General features: G+C 38.3%; 1 protein-coding gene across 8 annotated transcripts in view; it reads left to right on the top strand.

Annotated features, from left to right (window-relative positions):
• The window catches only part of PHLDB2 (pleckstrin homology like domain family B member 2), a 200,518-nt gene extending 177,820 nt beyond the window's left edge, over positions 1–22,698 (top strand). For 5 of the 8 annotated variants that reach the window (XM_081139351.1, XM_081139349.1, XM_081139353.1 and 2 more), the window contains 6 exons: positions 4,630–4,837; positions 13,492–13,582; positions 14,484–14,630; positions 16,409–16,628; positions 20,244–20,329; positions 20,895–22,698. In XM_081139351.1, coding sequence (XP_080995477.1) covers positions 4,630–4,837; positions 13,492–13,582; positions 14,484–14,630; positions 16,409–16,628; positions 20,244–20,329; positions 20,895–21,035 — 893 coding nt within the window. In that variant the 3' untranslated portion in view covers positions 21,036–22,698. Of the gene's footprint in view, positions 1–991; positions 1,013–4,629; positions 4,838–13,491; positions 13,583–14,483; positions 14,631–16,408; positions 16,629–20,243; positions 20,330–20,894 lie in introns of all 8 variants that reach the window. The other 3 variants (XM_081139347.1, XM_081139350.1, XM_081139348.1) reach the window with 1 other exon arrangement.
• The last annotated feature ends 1,719 nt before the right edge of the window (positions 22,699–24,417 follow it).

Here is a 24,417-nt window from a genome sequence, read left to right as displayed (position 1 = left end):
CCAAGAAAGGTATGACAACCTCCTTTTGTGTTGTTTCTGTTTCCAACAAATAGTGAAAGGTCGTTGTGAAGTCATCTTTAAGAAGTGATCAGATTTAAAACTGTACAATGGCAGATTTTTAGCCTAATGATTATTCCTCTTACCCAGTGGGGGAAATTGTGCACATGTGCTGGGTGCAGCTGCCGTTCATTCACAGGCAGCTGCATGACCCTCTTTGTTTGGTTTGGTTTTTATGACAAGGTCAGACCACGCAGGAAACATGAGTGCTTGGGAAGCATTGTTTTGTAAGACTCGGGATCCAGATAAAGAAAAGAGCGGGCCTTGTGTGCATAGGCTAAGTGTAAAACAGGTCACTCCTTTATAAAGGCAGGGTACAAATAAAGCAGGCTACATGGGAGGGTGGAAAGACGTAAAGGGCTCCTAGTTAATCATCCCATTTAAGACTATTTTATATGAAAGAGACGGTGGCCTGAATCAATAAGATGCAGTTACTGTGGCTAGCTGGTAGCGATGTAGGGTGTTAGAGGACTGAGTTATATGATGTGATGGACGCTGCTTCAAATAATCGAATGGCATTTTACAAACCTCGGCTCTTAAAAACGATTCGTTACTGTCTGCATGGGAAAAAAGAACTGTTTTATAGATATAATCTTGTCTTATTCTCCCTGTTTTCCGGTTGACCAATGTGTGTGAAAGACTTTTTTCCCCTGAACAGATGTTTTTTGACTGTGTGCATGTATCATAAGTTCATTAATGGGTTTTTTGACTTCTTGAGTTCTTATAGCTCAGGCTTAATCTAACCATGTGAACATGTTGCCTCGTCAGCCTGGGTGGTCACTAACACCGTCAATGACTGCATGTTGGAAGTGTTGTGTCTGTTTCCTGTCCTCTGTTCATCCTTTCTGATCTTGTATCTTTTTCCCCTTCTCTGTCACTCTCCTCACTCCTGCCTTGTCCTGTGCCTTCGTCTTCCGGCTGTGGACTCTGTTAGGAAGAGTGAATTTCGCAGCAGGTGAGCTATGAAAGGCCGAATTGCCCGAAATACAGGTCCCTTTTACCCTCTTAAACATAGGTTATAATTACGAGACATTTCGTTTTCTGTATTAAGGCCTAGATAGTCATTTAAAGTACATACCACACATTTGGAAAATAATTGACAAGACTATATCTCACAGTGGTCAACTCACACAGGACTTCTCAGGCCCAGTTAGCCAGAATTCACAGAGACTGTCGTTGAAAATAATAATAATAAATGGACCTTGCACCTGTAAAATATTGCCTCTTCTTGGGTAGTGGAGAGAGTTTAGCTTGTTTGGGGTCCTTGTATGTGCTATGCTTAGTGACTCAGCTATTATCAAGTCTCACTTTATAATAGCTCTTTCTGTCTGGATAGGGAGGATTTGAAGCATTTACAAGGCCCTTTTTACTTTTTAGTTGCTGTACACTGCTGAACGTTATTCTTGCAGCACAACTTAAAAACCAAGCAAGCAGTCCCAGGGGTTAGGAAAGCCTCATTTTTACCCAGTCCATTTACTTTGTCCCACCCCGAACAGTAAATGCATTCCACTTCTTTATTTAGCCACTAATTCGGTTGCCATTTATAGGTGAGAAAATGAATTCATTGGGTGACTCCTTATTTCATGACATCCAAACGCTAATTGATGGGGATTCTACAATGAACAGCACATAGGTGTGCCCTCCCTGCTAAAGCACACCTGTTCTTGCTGCTTCGCTGCTCCAGCACTTCTCCTTGGGCCTCCTAGCAGGGTGACCTCCCTCTCCTGCTCTCCTATGGTGTTTTCTCTATCAGAAGTGCCTATACCTTTGGATGGCCAGACCTGAGCCTGAATCCCCAGACCCGCTCTTTGGAATCACACTGGTACAATTCCAGGGTCACAAAGAGAGCTCCATGCCCATATTTGTAATAGCAGGGGCAATTTGGTGTTTTTGGAATTGTTCAGGAGGAAGGAGTCTAAGTCAGGCAACAGTGGAGTTCATTGTGATCAGTAAGGCATTGCCAGTTGGGAGAAATTTAGAAGCTCTATCAAGGAGAGCATTTCTGTTCACATTGGATCCGCAGGAAACAAAAAACCTGCATTGTGAAAGATATGCTCCTTAGCAGCAGGCTTTTTCATTTAAGTTGCCACGAAAATGTAAGGCTTATTTTACCACCAGAATGATGGAAGATTCTCTGAGACATAGAGCCAAACCTCAAAAAGTAGTGAAGTGATCTGGGGAATTTATGTGCACAATCCTTAGCACAGTATACCTTGTCACACAGCCTTCCCTCGTGCCCACGTCTGAAAATTTTGTGTCATTTTAATTTACTGTCTGCCTCACCTGAAGGTGGTAAGTTCATTTTCTTATTCTGCAATACTTTTGGGGGGGAAAAAAGAAATCTTGGAAGATCTGAGGAGCAGGGCATGGGTTGTTTTAAGAAGAAATATACTCACCTTCCTTTCTGCTTTTCTAAGGAAGTATTAGTTGCATCGTAGGGATTGACTTTTCCTCATTATGAAAAACCGGAGGCAAAGTGGAAGTTGTGGCCCAGCACATGTCATTGCCCAGGAGATAATTATTGTATGTTTTCAAATTACATGGTTGTCTTTTAGGGATTTGTTTTTTCAGAGTAAAACAAGAAAATGTCATCCATGTAGTTGGCGTCAATGTGGAAGTTTTCTTTGCCAACAAACCTCTTTGGAAAGCATAAGGCAAGATACATGTATGACCTTTTCAAATAATTGCTGGTGGGTGTTTTTGGTCACCCTCCTTTTCATAATGAGTAATTGGAAACACTTTAAAAGGAGCAATTAGTAATTCTAAAAGGTCAGATATCAAAGGTAAATATTTGAGTAATGAATTATTTTGCCTTTCTTTTTTTTAAAAAAAAAAAAAAAAAAAAAGGCACATGCTCCACGCTCATGACTGTACCGGCTTCATTTAATGCTTTATGCGTTAATTACTACAATTAACGATAGTCTGCCTAAAATCTCATGGTGTGCATTTATATTTTGCATCTTCCCTTAGCTAAGTGATATGTAGCTTTTACATATATATGTGTGTGTTGGTATTTATAATTTAAAATTATAATTTATATTAAGGGGATTTGTTTTCCCAGAAGATGTCTTAATCTGAGCTAACATATTTTCACTTAGATAGCTAAAACTGCTCCAAATGCTAATGTTGAAAACTCCTCATATACCTAAAATCACTCTACAGTAAGCTTTGGTGTGTGACGCTTTGCATCATGGATGTGGCTTCTGGTTTTAAATGGAAATGTTTAATCAATAGCGGAGGAAGCTGTTTGGAATCACTTGCATTCTCTCACCCTCTTGCCTGTTTCTCAGACATTTCATTACCAATTAAAAGCCTTATTGAAAAATAGGCAAAGCACAAGAAAAGAGACAAAATTCAAATGGCCCAATTGTAAACTCTTAGTAGATCTGATAGTCAGTTTACTCAGGGAGAAAGATCGCAAACTACAGTACTGGCTAGAGCAACATCTTTTTAATGAACAGAAGAATTTGTTTATCAGTATGACCCTTACTTCCTCAGTGTATGGTGCATAGAGAATTGAGAGGAAAGACTAACTCGATTTATGGTGCTCAGCTACCAGAGAGAAAGCTATAGCAATAACACAAAGTAAAGCCAATGACCTAATGTGCAGCTAACCAGGTACCAGGGTAAGCAGAACACCTCTCAGTAATGACACCTTTGCTGCTATCGATGTAGCTCCTACATTGTCATGTGGTTGATATCACCAACTGGTGGAAGGCTGATGGTTCAGGTGGAAAAAGAAGACAGCTATGTACAGCAGGTCCTCTAATAATGTCGTTTTGTTATAATGTTGATGAGATGCCGTAGAAACTTAACTCTTGTTTATACCATTTAGCCTGTTTTGATGAAATTGGTTTTCTTATGGTCTTTTCACCACAGTTCCAAGAACTTATTGATGATGTTAGGACTTACTATATAGAGAGAGTAATTAGGAGGAGTACAACCATTGAAAGGATTGTTGACTCTGAATGTTTTAAATAAGTAATTGGCAGACAAGGGAAATTGAAAAGAAAAAAGTGAGAAAAATGTACAGTTTGTCTCTTAACCAGATTAAAAGTGTTAGTGTTGGTGCATGAATGACAGGTTTCTCAAATCCTATGCTGAGATGATTGACCTGCTCTTTTATGACCAGATCCAGTATCCCTTAAATATGAATATCATTGACGAGGTGACTGCCTTAAGGCCCTGCTGTTGCTTATCACTAGGAGTCCTTTTGCTTTGATTTGAACCAGCTATTTTGAGAGTATTCAGGGCCTTAAATTGTGTTTCTGTTTTGGTTTTCTTGTGTTTTGTGTGTGCTGATATATTATTCTCAGTTGTGTAGAGATGTGGGAATGGCATAAGAAAGTGTCAAGTGATCCACTGACAAAAGAAGATCACTCACAAGACCACTTCTTTGAAACTCTTGCTTGCACTGAGCATGATGCTGTTTCTTTGATCTTCTTGGCTTCAAAATAAATTAGACCAAGGGCCAAGTTTCATAGGCAGATGTTTTGGGTTGCTAGTTTGAGTCTTATAAGATCTAAGACTGAAAAATGAGACACAGTAACATATTTATGGCTCTTTCCTTAGGGTATAATCACCAACAGATGAGTGAAGGACAAAGGCAGAAATCTTCTGAATTTTACAACCGCACAGCATCTGAATCAAATGTCTACTTGAACAGTTTCCACTACCCAGATCACGGCTACAAGGACCAGGCCTTTGATACTTTGAGCCTAGACAGCTCTGATAGCATGGAGACCAGCATCTCTGCTTGCTCACCTGACAATATTTCTAGGTAAGATTTATTTGTAGGTAAAGCTTATGGTTTGGAGATGTACCTGCTGGTTTCAAAAAGTAAAGACTTCAATTTGGGGCAATGTATGTATTTGTACAAGCCCAAATTTCTGAAACATAAAGTCTACAATGCAGAAAACGGTTGGGTGTCATGGTGATCTTTGAAAGTAATTTCTTTGTATCCTGTGTGACTTAGCCAGTCAGACATCATATAATTCATCTTTCTTCATTATTTACATTTAAGCTCACAGGTATACTGTGCTTCAGAGTTGTTTGGCTTCTGTTGGTTGACTCCAAGCTTCATGAGGAATGAAGCTTTTGATTAAAGAAAGAAATAATTTTCAACAACAGAATAAGAACTTTGAAGGATTTCTTACACTTGTGTTTTACTAAAAGGGAGTCTGTAGCTGTTCTGCATATTAAAATTGTTGTAAGGATTTAACTATTCACGTTTGTGTTCATACATTGAGGCAAGCAAAGGTGTTTTCATGGAATGATGACTAAAGCTGCTTTTAAAACATAGATCTAGCCTGGCCGGGCGTGGCTCAGCGGTTAAGCATTGACCTAGGATCCAGGCGATCAGGGTTCGATTCCCGGTCAGGGCACATGCCCAGGTTGCGGGCTGCAGCCGATCAATGACTCTCTCATCATTGATGTTTCTGTCTCTCTCTCTCCCTCTCCTCTCCTCTCTCTGAAATCAATAAAGATATATTTTTTAAAAATAAAATAAAACATAGATCTAGTCATGGTACCCCTTCTCTTCAAAAGCTTTGATGAGGCCCTACCACCTTTTGAATAAAGTCAGACCCCAGATCGTGGCATCCTAGCTTCATTCTCCCCTCCTGATACATCTCACAGAGCTTCCTATTAATTGACAGGGCAATGAATTCTCAGATCTCTGTGCCTTTGATCATATTGCTCCCTGCCCTGGAATTGTGTAATTTGTTCATTCATTCATTTATAGGCCCCTTCATTCCACAAGCAATGTGTGGGTTGCTGTGCAGTCAGCGGTGGGCTGGAGCTGGCCTCTCCTGGCTGGCAGGTGCCTAAAGTGCACATCTCCTCCTGACTCTGTGATCAGTGATGTCATGTGGGTAGTTTGAGACTGGCCATGGTGGGAGGATACATTCCACATAAATCGACGATAGCTACTCATCAGGGTTTTTGTTTTCCTCCACAGAGCTGGTTTACCAGCACACCACTGTCTATAGTCAGCTCCTGTGATCATTTGTTTTACTCACTCAGCCTGCACTTACTGAGCACTGATCTTGTCTGGGATTGTAAATTATCTATTCACCCCATCCCCCCACTCCCCTCTGAGCCTAGAGAAATTCTCCTCATCGTTCAAACTCAACCTTAAGTTGGAAACTCATGAAAATTTTTTCCTTCAGGGTTTTTTCTTCTGTGTTTCCATTGCACTAGATACTTTTTTCCTGTTATACCACTCGTCCCATTGCAGTATAAATTTTTCTCTTCAATAAGTAATTGGTGAATTTCCTGATGTTAAGGAAGATGCCTAATCATCTTTCAGTTTCCACACGCAGTAGAGATATTGGCATATAGTAGGTATTCGATAAGTGTTGGCTAAATAAATACCCCAGGATGTAGTAAAATGGATATATTTTTAATTTTTATATTTTTCTGTGTTTGATCTATTTAATTGGCTGAGAACCATTAAACCAAAAAAAAAAAAAAAAGCAATATTCAATAAATGTTAATCGAGCACTTGTGTGTCTCAAAGGGAATGTTTACTTGGATAATTGCTGTCAAACAAACTTCCCTATATTGGAATGGAGCCCCAGCTGGGAACAGGAATACTTGCTCCTTAAAGCAGCTCTCACACTTCTCTCAGCCCTGATTTGCTAGTCTGTGAAATGGCGGGATTGCTTCTTGAATACAAAGAATGATGGCTTTTTAAATATTTTGATGGAAAATTTCCATCATCTAGATATAATTTCTTTTTTTACAAAGGTTTCAATAATTTACTACCTGCCCACCCCCCAAAAAAATAAGTGACTGAGGCAGAGAAAAAGTAATATTAGCAAGTTAAACTTAGCTTTTGGGTTAGTGTTTCATAAATGAAAAGAATATGAGAGACCCAAATGTAAACAGACATTATAGCCAGGAAATTTGGGGTGTGGAGGAAAAGAAGAAAAAGGCAGATACTATGTTCTGTGGTAAATAGAGTACAGTGTATTTGATTCTGGCATTAATGGGTGAAATAGTAATATTACTGGATATATCCTATCAGAAAAGGAAAGGTGTTCCTGGGAAAAACACAAAAGCAACCGTAATAATTGCATTATTGCTTGTCACATGGAAATGACCTAAATTTAAGGAGGGAATTATGTAATAATAATAAGGAATAGAGATTATATATATATATGTATATATATATATTTAAATATATCTTTATTGATTTCAGAGAGAGAAACGGAGAGAGGGAAACATCAATGATGAGACAGTCATTGATCGGCTGCCTCCTGCACGCCCCCTGCTGGGGATCGAGCGCGCAACGCAGGCCTGGGCCCTGACGGGGAATCGAACCCCCATCACGGGGACCCTAGGTCGATGCTCACCCGCTGAGCCACGCGCGGCCAGCAGAGATTATACTTTCGCTGTCATTATTATCTCATGTTAGAAGGGTTCATTTTTCACTTTATTATTCAGTATGAGAAGGTGCAGCATCTCACTTTAAATGCGATACGAGCGTTTCGGGGAAGACGCCTGAGCGTGGAGCGGCCCGCGCCCGTCTCCCCGAGGCGCTCGGTGGCGCCCGCGCCCTGGCAGGTTGCGGGAGCCGTGCGGCGGGTGCTGGGAGCCCACGTTGTCAGGACAAATCCTGGAGCTTTGAGAAGTCCTTCATAAATGGCTATTGTCCAGTGTAACCCATCAATTCGATGTGGAATTGTTGAAGAACGAGACACAAACCAAAGTCAGTAACCCAGCAACTATTATCTAAGGATGATGGGGAGTAAAAGCCGGGCGTGAAACGGGAGCACACAGAACGCGGCCGCTGAGTTGCCCAGGTGGCGGCCGCAGAGGGCCTGCCCACGGTGCTTTGGCGCTTTGTGCTCATCGCTATTTCCAAAACACCAGACTACCCTCCTCTCTTTCTAGTAATTGTGCACATGTTATGACGACACTATTCCGATGATGAACTCTTGACGGCTTCACCCTGTTTCTTTTCCATTTCGAGGCGCCTTTCATAAGGAAACACACTCTGTTTTTCTATCTTGATGGTTTTTCTCCCTCTGGGTTGTGCTCCCGCCTCTTTTTTCCCTCCAAAATGAGCAGTAAATACGCGTCCTTCCAAGTCCTCGCTCCCCACCCAGTCTCCCCTGTTCAATGGTAAACAGCAGCCTGCAGCAGGGAGTCCAGGGAATCACCAGAAACCGGGCCCCTGCCACTGTGTCTGCCAAGCATTCGAAGTTCAGATCCGAACACGTAAACACAGCGACCAGCAAAACCTGAATTTATTTTTATTCGCACATTCAGTTGCTTTTTCTGAGAATGGTTTCCAGGGGTAGAAAATGAGGAGGTTTCCACTGAACATGCCACATTCGGAAAACAGCACTGCTGCAGAGTGTTCCATAGTCACTTCACACAGAGCTGACCTGGTGGTGCTAGCAATTGCGGATAACCAATCACTAACAGCAATTGCGGATAACCAATCACTAACCAATCGCTACAGTCATAAATTACTAACAGCATGTACTTAATTTTGCTGCCAGATCCTCGGAAGGTCAAAGTAGAAGATGCCTATAAAAGGTCTAGTAGAAAAGGGGGAGAGAGAAAAACAAGCTCCTCTGTGCCACCATCTACCTTGAAAAAAATTCATGCTACCCTAAAATAAACTTACACCCATTGTTATGAAGGAAAATAAATGAAGACAGGCAGAAAGAGAAATAAAGGACTAAAATTTTTCTCTTTTCAATATTTTTTAAATTATGTATTAAAATACCCTGAAATTATACGTATTTTAAAGAGGTAATGGCATGCTAAAATTCTAGTGACATAAACATATTCTTGTGGTATATGATGTCCCAAAAAGCCATTTGTAGGATTATAGAATTCCTCAGACTTGTGGGTACATTTGCCCTTCAGTTTTTGTTGAGACATCATTTTTGTGTCTATCAGAAAGTTACTTGAGTCAGACGGTGTTTTTGCTTTTTCAGCATTATTACACTATAAATAAACATAGAGCGAAGAAAACAAGTCTCAGGTCTTAGAAAACAATAACTAAGAGTTGATTCTGCATAAAACCTCTATTCTGCTAGAATTACTGAGTTGGCTTATAGAATGTAGGGTTCTAAATACCACCTGCAATGATACATTATTAATACTATTGCCATTATTAACTTACTAAGGCCTGACTGTGTGCTCATATTTTTAGAAAATGTTGAGAAAGTTGATCGCTCATGACAGCTTGCATACCAGCAGTGTGTGTGTGTAGAGGGAGAAATAACACTGGGAACAGCATTGAAAGCAATCCATTGCTGAACTTGGTTTTAAAAGATATTTGAACCAGAATTTTAGGTGCTTCTGATCCCTTCATTTTAGGCGAAGGTTTATATTTTGCTTTCTACCCTGGATAGTGTTAACCAAAGAAAAGGTTCAGGCTGCAATAAAGAACAAAAAGTATTTATTTGAACAAAAATGTTAACAACCCAGGAGGCCTAGATTCAGACAACCACCTCAGTTGTGCTGTAAGAGAACAAGGAAAGGGAGGGTTTTATACAGGTGAAAATGTACAAATATGGTTCCCATTCTAGTCCCCCCTGCAAATGAAGGGATCTGGAATACAGGGGTTGGATAGTTCCAATTTGCAAGTGAGGGAGTCAAAATTATGAGGAGGGAGTAAAGTCCATAAATGCTCATACAGCAGTTGTTCCAGGATGTTTATGGCTCAGCCTTTAGCTGAGCTTGGCAACAAGTTAACAACTTAATAGCAGCTCTGAGAACTGAGGCAGGAGACCTGCACAGGCCCCACTTCCTCAGTGGCTTCCTGACTCTTTTTTTAAGTGACTCTCTTATCAAATGGTGGCAACATAATATCATAGAGCGGAAAAAGTTTTGCTGAATAAAAGTGGTTTAAATGTCAAGGAAATATTAAAACTCAACAATAGCAAAAGTGTGGCTATGGAGAACAAGTAAGTGTCTATGGATAAAAATTAATTTACATTTTTAAATAAGATAACTAAGTACCTTTTAAAGTATATATGGTATGGTTTAAAAAAAAAAAATAGTTGACTTTAGGTGCCTAAAGTCAATGAAGACAAAGTGATCAGTGTTAGCATGTACTTTCTATCAAGTGTTTTCAAAAAATTCAGTTGATTTGAAGCAAAAACGAAGACATTTATGAGAACATTGCCAAATAAATAGAATGTATATAATTGGCAGAGAATTAATTAGAAATATTATAAAATAGAGAACACCCTAAAAAATTCTAAAAAAATGAACAGAAATATTTAGAGTTGGATAAATGTTTGAAAACTTACCCCCAGGAGGATCCCAAATTGCAAATATATAAAAAACCATGGACTGAAATAATTTGTTTCTAACCAAGTTATTTGCAACCAATTCATCTGGGTAGGTTTCATGGGGCTTCAGGGTCACACTTGGGCCAGTGAATGGAAGCTGTAGGAAGATAGACTTTGATTCACCGTAGGAATCAAGATTCTAACAATGCTGTCCAAACAAGGAAGAAGTGGACACAGTGAGTTTTCTGTAACAATGTTCAGGGCACAAGCTAGATGAAAAATGGAATTTGTAGAAAAAACTAAGGGAAAAATGGGGGTTAGAGTATGTGTGTGGGGTTTTGTTTTGTTTTAATTGGTCAGTTAAGACCTGAGACTCAGTGAAACATAGATTATTTATTTCCAAATTAATTGTAGACATAAGATATCCATATCTGATGTCACAGACAACACTATAGAATAGCGATTTTCTTTTTTAATTTTTTAAAAAAATATATCTTTATTGATTTCAGAGAAGAGGGGAGAGAGAGAGAAAGACAGAAACATCAATGATGAGAGAGTCATTGATCGGCTGCCTCCTGCAAGCCCCTGACTGGGGATCGAGCCCGCAGCCCGGGCATGTGCCCTGACCGGGAATCGAACCCCGATCGCCTGGATCCTAGGTCGATGCTCAACCGCTGAGCCACACCCGGCTGGGCTGGAATAGCGATTTTCAACCTGTGTGCTGGCTGTAGCAGGCACACTGGTGTGCCGCAAGAAATTTTAAAATATTCAATACCTGACTATTTAGCTAGGGGTACTGACTGACCTCTTTTCCCTTAGATTGCCAAATAAAAAATGACAACAGCCAGCACAATAGTCATCCAGTGTGAATGAATAAAAAGTATACCCATTTTTTGGTCAGATTGGCAAAAAATATATTATTTGGTGTGCTCCAGAATTTTAGTAATTAGTTTATGTGTGCCATGAGATGAAAAGGTTGAAAATCACTGCTGTAGAATGTAAACATAATTTCGTGCTATGATATCGCCTGCATGGCTTTCTCAGTTGAGTTGATAAAGCTTGTCCCTTTTCTGTTTATGAAGTTGGGTATTTTCAATAAAGGGGAACACAAATTTCTGCACACAAATTAAGATTTAAAAATTTTTTTTTTTAATTCTTGCTGGCTGAAGAGAACAGAACTTACCCATTTGTACCTGCCCCAACAGCTCATGGAAATAATGAAAAGTATTCGCCATGTTCTTTTTCTCAGGAGAAAACACCTGGTTAAAACTTGGCCCAAAGTAGCCCTGTGGAGTGCAGCCTAATTGTTAAGCTTCTAAGGATTCAGCATTCCTAAGGCTATCTCTCTCCTCGATAGATGCATTTTCTAATGAGGCTGGCAGCACTGATTGCTTTTTTTTTTTTTAAGACTTCAAATTGTTTTAGATGCATAGCAAAATTGAGAGGAAGGTACAAATTTCCCACATACCCCCTGCCCCCCTAATGCACAGTCCCCCATTATCAACATCCCCACCAGAGCGATACATTTGTTAACAATGAACCTACATTGGCACATCATGATCACCCAGAGCCCATAGTTTTCATTAAGGTTCACTCTTGATGATGTACAGTCTGTGGATTTAAGTATCCATTATTATAATATCATACAAAGTATTTTCACTGCCTTAAAAATCCTCTGTGCCCCATCCTTTCATCCCTTCCTCCCTCTCCCCCTTCAGAACACTGTCAACCACTGATCTTTTCACTGTCCCCATAGTTTTACCTTTTCCAGACTGTAATATAGTTGGAGTAATACAGTATTTAGTCATTTCAGATTAGCTTCTTTCCATTAGTAATATGTTTTTAAGGTTCCTCCATGTCCTTCCGTGGCTCAATAGCTCATTTCTTTTTAGTACTGAATAATATTCCATTGTCTGGATAAACCACGCTTTATTTATTCGTTTATCTACTGAAGGACATCTTGGTTGCTTCCAAATTTTTGGCAAATATGAATAAAGCTGCTAAAAACATCTGTGTTCACAGTACTGATTTTAAGATAAACCACATGTCCTGTGTTACTGCGGTCATTTATCTTTTCAAAACAGCCTAGGTGTGAGATGATCCAAAATATGATTTTGGAAAACCATATTAACAATTATCTTATGCATGTTATTTGAATTCATTTTTATATGAATATCTTACAAACACAAAATCCTACTGTGTGCCAGGCCCTAGGCTATGGGAGATAGAGGCACAAAGCCTCTCTGTCCTCAAAAGAGTCTGAAAAAGAAGACAAATATTGTAAATGATTAAGCGTGTGTACATGCATAAGAAACAACTTTGGTTCTCCATGGCTGGGACATCAGAGCAAATATGTTTTGACCTCAGCTATGGTCTCTCTTTTCCAAAAATGAAATAAAATGCAAGCCAGTGAAAAATAGAAATTTTTGTTTAGTGATAAGCATTTCCAAGTTCTTCTCCTTCTCACTTAGTTACCCCTAACTGTTCTTACAGCATTCACTTCCTCCGGGTTTTTTTCCTTTACTTATTTGTGTGATGTCTTTCCCAAGGTGCATTTCTTTTGAAGCTTTTGGATCCCTTTATGCAGCTTGTTCATTGGTATGGCGGGTGGGTATTATTGACAAAACTGGCCACCACCCTCCCATTGCACCTATAAGAAGACAAGTCATTTTTTAATTGGCATCATCATTTAAGAAATAAAATGTCCACAAATGTGAAAGCACAACAAAAAAGCAATTAATGAGACATATTCTCAAGCCAAATAAAGTGACTTAACACCATAAGTGTCATCTATCTGGAACTTTAGTGAGAGTCCTGTTGGTCTCTCATTTCTAAATAATTCAGCTTAGGGAAGGCCTCCCACAGGCCATAATTTTTAGACTTTGCAGGAAGCATTTTAAGAACACCCTTTGTAAAGTTTGGTTTTGGTTTGTTTGTTTATGAGTAAACACTTTACTTCGGCGTTAATTTGCTTGCCTGTATTTTGTCTCCTACACTGAGGTCAGTATCACCTCCAATTTTCACCCACAATTTGCCTCTTCGGACCAATGGTTCTCTTTGTCCTTTACATTGTATTGGATTTTTTCATACACCTTCATGAGCCTGCGTGTGTGTGTCTGAAGAGATCTCAACCTGAAACAATATTCTCAAAAGGCTTCTGTGTTTCATGCAGCGCCAGCACTTCAAATATTGCCAGAATAGAAGAAATGGAGAGACTGTTGAAGCAGGCTCATGCAGAGAAGACACGGCTGCTGGAGTCCAGGGTAGGTTTAAGCTCATGATGCCAGAGGTCAGTGATGTGGGGGTTCAGGGTGCTCTGCACTTGACACCAAGAAGCTGTCCCGGGGCCTCACTCAGCAGTGTGGCCTCATTTTCTTATCAGGAAACTAAGGGTGTTCGATGATTTCTAAGGATCTTTCTAGCACTATAATTTTTCATAGTTGAAAATAGATACAGTGTTGAGATAGACCCAAATGACTGCTTTGTATTATGTTTTCCCTTTGATAGCCACTTTGTTTGGCTGCCAAAGTAAGAGGAGGAATGCCGTGTCTTTAAGCATTCTCCATTCCTTGCCAGCTTGCATTAACTACACTATTGTAACATTTAAAATCCCTCATTATTGTGACTGTATTTCAAGCCAGAATCTGAGCTTCCTTAGGAATCCCCCAGAATGCCTTTGCATCCTGCCCTAGGGGCACCTCCTTTCCTCTTCTGACTTCCCCCTGTGCTTCCTCTGCGACCTTCAGCCAGGAAGCCTCAGAGCAACAACAGGAATTGGAAAGACCCATGCATGACCTTCAGTTAGGAGACAGCAATTGAAAGAAAGGCTAAATCTCATGACTCGGTGTCGACTGACAATTTATGAGGCTTTTTATTAAAAATGGGAGAGTTGTGGTCATCAACATGAAATGACTGAATGTAATCATGAGCTGGATTTTCGCTTCTATCCAATTGTTAGTTAAAGTTAGTTGTTGCCTTTCTGCATAGGATGATTTTGAAAGCTATGTGAGAAGTGGTTTATGGGTGTTTTCGTCCAGGTTATAGATCGTAAGGGACAAGATTATAACCCAAAATTTCTAGTAAAAATTTCCTTTATGACATTATTTGGAATCATTCATGTATAACCAGTATGTCTTAAAATTTATTCTGCCGGATGACATTTAGGAACGGGAAATGGAAGCCAAAAAACGAGCTCTGGAAGAAGAGAAACGACGCCGAGAACTCCTGGAAAAGCGATTGCAGGAAGAAACTAGCCAGAGGCAGAAGTTAATTGAAAAGGAAGTGAAAATAAGGGAGAAACAAAGGGCACAGGTTGGTGGGTCCGTCTGGATAGATAAGAGTATGTTGCCCCCTAGTGGCTGTTGGTAGAGGGTAGTAATGCAGTGTCGGGAGGCCTTCCAGGAACCAGCTGTTGACATGTAATGGCTAAGGGAAAGATGTGAGTTAGCGGTTTAAAAAAAATGTTGATTTTGAAACTTAGTGAGGACCTACTAATCAAAAGACACTTTTCTGCTCATGCAGGGAACATTTGATGGGAAAGATACTTTTTCATCTACCCATTTTTTGGACTATATTTTAAAGTAGAATATAATTTTTTTAGCATCTTTGAAAAATTGCAGCTGGATTTGCTGCTGAAAACAAATACAACACCCTAACTAAAATCTTTGGTTGAAGAAGAAAAGGGGGCCTGTTAAGCCATCTTTAGGAAGCAAACACTAGAGAAAAGGGTAATTTTACAAGCCCTGTTTCTTGGCGGTGGTGTTAGTGTGTTGTTTGTTTGTTCGTTTTTTCTTACCACTGTATTATCACACATGTCACCTTTGCTACACCAGCCCACACATATGTGCACAAAATTACTGAACTGTAGCAAAACTTGGGAAAGCCACCCATTCTGTTTAACTTCCTATCTTGGCCATCACAGAGTTTGAATTTCTGGTCTTGTCACTTGCGCTGCTTACATAATGCATGTTTTCTGAGAAACTCTAACACAATTTTGTTAAGCCCATGTAATATAAAGTTCAAATCAGTTTTACCAAAGTTTACTAGACTTAAAGGTAAAAAAATACCCTTTCCCTTATTCTTTGTAGTTGCTGGCAGTTGACCATACAGCATTGAGAGACTTTCTTTAAGGCTTTGATGTATCATAAGTGTGTGACATCTGTCTACACAGTACCCCAGAATCAAAGGCAAAATATTGAAGAACTACCAAGTAAAACGTGTTCATTTTATCTTATTATGCCATCCCTCTGCCAAATTTTGATTCACCGTGAAGGTATCTGAAGCCAAACCAAAAATCACAATTCTATTTTAATCCTAATTACATGTTTTGCCTCCAAGTATATGATGAGATCATTTTCTCCAGGGTAAAGGAGTGGGGTAATTTAACAGAATAAAAGAAAGCATTATTTTAGAAATATTACCCATGGTGATCTGTGCTTCTTAGATTAGATCAACCTCTACTCCAGCCATAGTAAAATAAAAGACAACTATGTCTGTCTCTTCAGTGCCTGGTCCTGGACAGCATTTTGACTCCACTTCTTACCTTATTTTAGCTTCACTTTGCAAAACATACATCTCTGCCTTCAATTTCTATTAGAGAGCGTATGGAAACCGAGGTGTACAGCTTTGGGATCTTGTGGAGTTTGTACTTACTAAAGAATGTTCCATCGATCATGTCTGAGATTATTTAAGAACTATTGTGAGGTTGTGGTTAGGGAGAATTCCTGGGAACTTTACAGTGGAGGAGTCCTCATCTGTAGGAAGCTGTCCAGGCAACTTCATACTTCATTTCCCTGTGTTTTGAAGTGCTAAGTACCTTTTTGAAAGCTAAGATAAATGACATTTTTCCATTTCAAGATGTAGAATCTATTGGCCTGGGTTTATCCACTCTCTCACCCCCCATATTGTAGCATCCTTCTTAAAATGCTACCCACTTTTCAGACCTCATATGATGAATTTATCTTAAGTGCTCATAATCACATGGGCATTTTCATTTTTTAGGCTTTTCATTTTTTTCTGCTTCTGCACATCTGTGACCTAAAACGAAACAAATAATTAGTTACAGATGCAATGGGTGTGCCCTTTTCCAGGCTCGTCCTTTGACACGCTACCTGCCTGTCCGGAAGGAAGATTTTGATTTGCGGAGCCACGTGGAGACTGCTGGCCACAATATCGATACCTGTTATCACGTATCCATCACAGAGAAGACCTGTCGGGGATTCCTCATCAAAATGGGCGGAAAAATTAAAACTTGGAAAAAACGTTGGTTTGTTTTTGATCGGAACAAGCGCACATTCTCTTATTATGCAGGTGGGTGATGAAAAAAATCTAAGTGATATATTCAAATTAGGAACCCTCTGTTAAAGAGCAAAGACAGTAAGATTCATTATAAATAGTGAGATTGGTAAGTAATAGAAATAATAGCAATATTAACTTTGTAAGTGTATATTATTTTATGTTCAGATTTTATGGTCTATATTATATGACTCTCCTCTTAGAAATAATAGAAATTATGTTATCTAAAAAGTGTGCATTAGTCTATTCTAGTTCTGAAATAAACTCAAGTCCAAATAAATATTAAATAAAATCTATTTTTGAGACAAACTATTGTCTTTTTAAACCACAGGGCCAGAAAAAAAATTTCTATTTATTTATTTATGGTCATATGGCCTATTTAAGTCACTCACAATTAGACAGCCGTAGCTGACAGTCATTCAGCTATAGTTTATACACTGGAATGGTCTTTTAAGCACAGAGAGTAAAGCTTATCAGTGAACTAGTGAATAAATAAGTATTTATTAAGTGACTGAAATATTTTTGGCTGCTTTAAATGATGGATTATGAAGAACATACCCTACGTAATCCTCCATAAATACAGGAATATTGGTGTGACTGGCTTACTTATCAAGCCTCTCATTTACTCTGGATTGCATGTGAAACATATCTGTTATTACCACAATAAAGCTCTGGCCTCTTTTCAGCTGCTGAAGAGGGTGGGACCATCCCAGAGGTCACAAAGAGACTCTGCTTTGGGGTGACTTCATCAGCATTTATAAGCATTGTCAGGAATTGTTAAAAAGAGTTTCTATGTGATAAGTAAAACATAACAGTCCAACCATTTAATCTATAGTGTGAGGTCAGGGTATGTTTTGAAGAGAGGTGTGAGAAACCAAGAAGCGTGTGAGAGACATGAAACACTGGCTATGGAGCTCCAGAATTGGGGTGAGGAGAGCGTGGGGGTACATGCCTTTTATTGGGAGTTCTTTGGGTGGGGTTCTAGTTACTGTGGTTGCTAAGTGGCCTGAGCAAATTGCCTAACCCTTACAGGTCCCATACTTTGTCTCTCTGCGGCTTTCTAAACTGGAGTTTTATAGGAATTCAGAGACATTCTCCAGTTAGTACGATAGAAAAGATGCCTGTTTAATAAGAAATGCTAATTTAGTGTCTGCAAAATGCATTTAAAAAAATACTTTGCCTTATGATAGTCTCCACAGACAACCTCATCCAGAATTTTCCAAAAGTAAAATTTTGAAATAACTTCAAACAAACAGCTTCATTCTTCTCCTCTCTGGGATCCTTATTTCATTTTGTCTGTCAGCCAGGTGGGTGGTTCGGTGCCCCTTTCTTCTGACCCATGGAAGTGAGTTTTTTCAAATTTAAACTTCTTAGTGACTGGTTTTCAATTTTTTATAAATACCAAAACCTTTTTGGTATATGAAAGATTACTCAGAATCCTAGTGCATAAAACAGACAAAATCATATTTAATTCAACTTTTTAATATTTATATGACTGGTGAGACCTAGTTTGGCAAATGCTACCCAGTTGGCTCTGTTTACAGCCATCATCAGCTGTGTCAGCTCCCTCCACCTTCACCCCAACTCGTTCCTAAAACACCACCAAGTTCAAGAATAGATCAGTCCACACGAAGTCATAGAGATTGCAGTTCAGGCCGGACTTGGTCCGTGTTCGCCATGCCCTTCAGCCTGTCAGTGAGGTAGATGACCGTGGTATGTGTGAAGGAGCTGCAAAGGGAGTGCTGAAAGCTAAATTCTTACGTCTCTGTTGACCTTGAACCCTGGGCTCTGAACTTGGCTTCCACATATTAACTGGGTAACTTTGGAAGAGTCTCTAAAAAACTGAGACACAGAAAATATGTCTGTCAATTGATAGGATAATGCTACTGAAACAAAATGAATAGCATGATCTCATCAACTTACAATGGGATTGTTGATTCTCTTAGTTCAAAGTGTCCTTGTGAGGCCTATATTTTTCCGAGCTCTTTCTTGTATATGAAGTGCCTAACAAACAGAAGTTTCATTCCCCAGTTTTCTGCCTGCTTGAAACACTGACAGACAATAGTGTGGTGAAGACCTTGGGTGGGGTGGGAACTGGGTAAAGGGGGGCAATGGGGGGCATCCATAATAATCTCAACAATAAAGATTAATTCATTAATTAAATTTTTAAAAATTTACTTTTATCTCCCAATTTTATCCTGCATCTGTTTTCAGAAAATAAATATTATTGTATTCCCATGAATAATGCAGACTTTCCAGCAAAGTTTGAGAGATGCCCTGGTTTAAATGCAATTGAACAGCTAATTTTCTATTGAACTTACTAGTTTTGGGGGGTTTTTTGGTTTTTTTTCCAAACTCAGTTTTTATTGTTGTTGGAAAAAAGGGACATTCATGAGTAAAAAAAATATTAAAATTCACCAAAATCTCTATAAAGAAATTGCCTCTTTACCATCACAAATGTTCTGACCTTTTCCCACTGAAACACCTGAAGTTTCCTTTTAGGTTTTCTCCATTTATATATACATGTCAGTATGTTACATGTGTTCTTTCTTCTTTAATACAGTTGGGACCCAATTATTCACTCTCTTCATAACTTTTTTCACAATATTTCAAGATTTTTCTCTACTGGGCACATACTGGCCTACCTTCATCTTTTCAGTGGCTGTTAGATTCCATTTTATGGCTGGTCTATTATTGAATCAGTTCCCAGTTGAAATTCAAGCAGATCTTTGGCAGGCTTCTGCTTTAACAAATACAAATCTGGGTGCATGTGCATGAGGAGCTTTTATACAATAAAGTTTTAGAAGGAAAACTGCTGAGTAAGAGAATTTTTTGCATTTTTAATTGTTTGTTTTATCAAATTGCCTTCCAAAAAAGGCTTTTTTAATTTGCACTTCCACCAACAGGGTATGATAGAGTCTCTTTCTCTGTACCCTCATCTACGCTGTAAGAAAATTTTAATATGCTCATGTTTTATGATTCTTGATGACACTAAATTTTAAAATATTTCAAGAACTTATTAGATCACAGTGTGATGTTTGTTTGGTTGTTGGGGGTTTTTTTAAATGTTTTGTTTGGTTTTATGGCAAATCTGATGAAATCTTAGAAACAGTTTGGAAAATGCTGCATTGAAAGGACATTAAATTGTTGATGTGAAGCCCTGCTGGGAACAGGAAAATAAATTAAGCATGCTGGACAAGAAACAATAGAAAAATATGAGTCGAAAAACATGATTGTTACAAATTTCATTACAACAGCTCTTCGTATTGATATTTCCGTTCCAATGTCTTAGAGAATATGGAGAAAGAATTTGTATCTATATCCGTGGTGTTTATTCTTTGTGTGTTAAGCCAACAGTCAGAAGTTCTGGGTTATGTTTTGACTGCTAATTTGCTGGAGAGCCTTGGACAAAGTCACTTAGACCCTTTGGTTTAGACTGATAATTTCATCTTTTTGTCGTTCTTTCTTTTTTCAATATAAAGCCAGGCTAATGCACTAACCTAAAATATCTAAATTAAACTTAGATAATTTTAATACTAAATATTTTTATGATGATTATAATGAATTACAATTTCTCCTGTCCATTGGTGGTGATAAAATATTTATTTTAACACTCATCTGTCGTTGCAGATAAGCATGAAACTAAATTAAAAGGAGTAATATACTTTCAAGCCATTGAAGAAGTATACTATGATCACCTCAAGAATGCTAATAAGGTAAACTTTGATTTTTCAGTGCATAATTAAGTTGGGAAAATATATGTTGTTGGGTTTTTTTTGAAGCTATTTAGATTTGTTGTTCTGACATTAACAGATAGATATAACTGGAATGGTGCTGGAAAACTAAACACAGAAGTAATTAGTATAATTTATCATTTATTTTTTTTTAGAAAAGTCAAGGTGAAGTGAGGAAATGTTCTAGACATACTGGTTTGGGAGAAACCTTGTCAAGTCACTCTTTGCTAGGGTTCTAAGATCTCCCTGGTTATGAGGGAGGATCTTAGTAGGGCTAAGAATAACAGTTATTATTTATTGAGTACCCACAATCACCTAGGCACACTCCTAGAGCTTTACAAAGGAGCTGCTAAGAGGATTGGTGAACTCTCTGAAACTTCTTGTGCAGAAAAGCCAGAAAGAGTCAGTCTTGAGAAAGGTGTTGGTTATACTAGAGCAAAAGTAATGCCTATGTAGACTTGCATAAATTGGAACTTTCAAAGAGGAAGAAGCCCTCGTGTTATTTCAAGATGTTTGTGTTAAATTTTTTTCCCTTTTTGATTTTTAGAGTCCTAATCCATTACTCACCTTTAGTGTCAAGACACATGACAGAATCTACTATATGGTGGCCCCATCACCAGAAGCCATGCGGATCTGGATGGATGTTATAGTTACTGGGGCAGAAGGTTACACTCACTTCATGTTGTAGTGAACTGGAGCAACAGTCCACTTCAGGGCAGACTGCAATAATCTTACAAGAATGAAGCCATATTCTCTCCCAGATGTAAAGACCCAACTGTGTATACTCAGAACTCCATTCGTAGTAAGAGGAAGTCATTTGTAAATGAGAAAGAAGAAGTTTTAATCCAAAGCTTGATCAGAAATAGCAAAAGAATGCAAGCACCTATGAGAAAGGAAACACTATTTTTGGTAAATAGCATTACTTATAGGAGCATTTCTAATAAACTATTTTTTATCAATTGTTGATTTTGGTGAACTAAACAGTTTACAAAATGTACATACTTGGAAATATGAAATTATTTTAGCACCCACCCAAATCATTGGCATTGACATGATTGTAATCAACTGGCTTTTTAAAAATAGGAGCATTTTGCTGAAGGGTAGTATAAATATAAGCAAACAGGGCCTTGGAGCAGAATATATTACGGGAGGAACTCTTGCCCTGATTTTTAAGTACTTCACCAAAACCAAAGACTTGATGTGACTTCTTTTTAATAGTAGTAGTTTCAGGTGATGAACTGCATTTAGCATTACTCTACACTTTAAAGTGATATTCTGATGCCATCAAGTGCCCAGGAAGTTGACTTTGAAGAGTCGCCACCAGCGTAAGCTACTGTACGTGTATAGCAAACCACTTTTTGTAAAAGAAGAACCAAAAGTTGTGTATTTTAGAAAGAAGCAGTCTTAGACAGACATTCTGTCACATTGGGCAATTTAAAAATAAAGAGAATATTTGGTGTTAGGAGCTTGTTTCCCTGAAGATTTCTCCATTCCCAGTGCTGAAAATAAGGGTAACCAGTAGCCAATTTCCTTAGACTGTCTGATTTTCCCTCGTTGTGGAGCACACCTGTTAATTGCAGCCTCACATGACATAACTATGAAACTAGAGCTGTTTTTTTTACCAAAGAACAGACCGATTGAAATACTTACAGAAGTGCTATAGTTTTATGAAAATTCAAATGAAGTTCAATTATGTCCTCTGTAATGTACTATTTTATTATGTATCTCTTTACAGTTAGCCTTTTTTCAGAGTTAAATTAATTTTTGTTGAATTAAATGACTTCAGGCAAGTCTCTTTCATAACAGTTTTTTAAGTGCCATTTATCGTGGTTTGTTACATTGTGTGTTTGTAAGTATGAATGTACTCTTTCCTAAAACTTGGCAAATGAATAGAAGTAGAAAATCATGACATTACTTACTAGTACAAGGTGAAATGATTAGATTAGAAATGTCTATAAAATGTTTGTCAGGCCTGGCTGGGTACAATTTTTTACGTTTGCAGTGTGCTTTGTGTACATGTATACATATTGCCAATAATAAGATTTTGCAACTGGATGACACATGATTTTACTTGAACAGTGAAGGACAAAACCACGATTGCAGAAGGCATTTTTATTATCTGTGTTTGTTTGTTTTTCAGAGATCACCCCTAAATCCTGTAATGATCTAAAAGAGTGAAATGCAATTGCTAAAGTTTTCTTGGTTGATGTAAAGATATAACTTTTCTGTACTGTACTTTCTTCATAGGATTGTAAAGATATTCTAATCAACTTTGTATTTTGCATGATGTAGTAAACCTTTTAAATATGTGTGTTAAAAAATGTTGAGTTTGGATTAAAATGTTGACCAGATTTCACATTTGAGAATTAACTAATCTCTCATTAGGACATTACCTGTTGGTAACATGGCAAGGGTGGCGGAGTGCATTAATCAGCCAGAATCCATTGTAGAATCTCCTTAAAGGGTGTTGTGCGCTAACAATATGATTTGTGGATTAAAAACACATAACTAGAAGTATCTCTGGTCACATTCCTGTTGCTAACAAAATGAGATAACCCTTGAAAACTCTGATATCTTACTTTTTGCACAGATGCACTTGGTACTGAGGGTTACAAGGACTGTGTTTCCTTCTATCTAATAAGGAATAAATCATACAGGTGTGAAGTAAAGCTCTAGGGCCCTATTCTGTGGGGACCTCTTTGTCTCCCTGAACTAAGGCAGCAGATTTCAGAGAGAGAAACTGCCTTCAACAATATGTCCTTTCACCCCTGTTAATGAAGGCAACATTTACAGTAGGGTAATGGGAACAAATTTTCCTACTTCAAGCCCATCACTGTCAGTAAAGTATCTTCTCTTGAAAATAGCCACAATTTTTCCTGATTTGTTAAACTGATAGGGGTGGATAGAAGAAATAATCAGTGGGTGTCCCTGCTTTTATGTGCAGTGTTTTTCCCACTATGACGATAAGTCAGATTCTTTTTTATTTTGCTACACATAAAATGCAAGAAGACCTACAAAAATAAAGGGAGAGAATAGGGACAGGAATGATTGAGAATATTTGCAATTACCCAAAAACCTTGAGGTTAAGTGTTTATTGTTAGGATATAAGAGATGGTAAAGTGACATGCGTTGGGCATCACATATCAACTTAGTCCCTTTGGAGTCTACAACAGGCCTAGTGGAGAACTGGTGAAATACCTTAGCAACATTCAAAGTATGTCCTGAAATCAAGCTGCTGTCCTTGCTGTTTCTGGCCGTACACCTCAGAAGAAAGACATCTGTTCGGTTTTTATTTACCTCACTTTTCAGTATGTCCCAATAGGACAGATTCTCAAGACTACAAAAATAGGCTGATTCACTTTAACCTTTGCCTTTAACTCTAGCACCAATCATTGCTCCAGTATTTATGACCAAGGCAGTCAAGTAGCTCTACTCTAAGTATTATACCAACCACTGTAGCTTTTAAGTAGTAAAACTCTAAATAAGGCCTAGCTTGTTGATGTTTGAGACCCTCCAGAATTACATGGAAGAGTGTCGGAGTGGGAATCCAGAAACCCTTGTTCTACAGTTTATTTAACCACTTTTCTATTATTGGCCATTCCATTTTTTCTTTTGTTTACTTCTTAAAAGTGGTGCTGTAGTGATAATATGCATCCTTGTATGTTAATATTTTCTATAGAATAGTCACAAAATGGGGCCACTGGATCAAGGGTGTTGAAAATGATGCATATTTTAAATTGTAAAGATGTGGTCAGCTTAGTTGACAAGAGTTTAGCAATTAACATTCCCAGTTTGCGTGCCAGTTTCCCAGGATTCTTGACAGTAGTTGCTGTTTTTAATTTTTGCCAATCTGATAGGTAGGGAATGTTATCTCTTTAATTCACATTTTTCAGATAGTGAGGTTGAACATCAGGTTTACACATATGGACTGTCTATTCCTAGCCATTGGCTAATTTTATTGGAATTATTTTATCATTTGTAGAAGCAGACTAAATAGAAGTATTAATGTTCTGTTGTGCTGTAAAATGAATTTTTCTAGACTCTCATTTGACTAGAGGTACCTTTTGCCA

This window comes from Miniopterus schreibersii (genome assembly GCF_964146895.1).
Source record: "Miniopterus schreibersii genome assembly, chromosome: 5".
Classification (NCBI taxonomy): Eukaryota; Metazoa; Chordata; class Mammalia; order Chiroptera; family Miniopteridae; genus Miniopterus; species Miniopterus schreibersii.
This window is presented reverse-complemented; position numbering and strand designations above follow the sequence as displayed.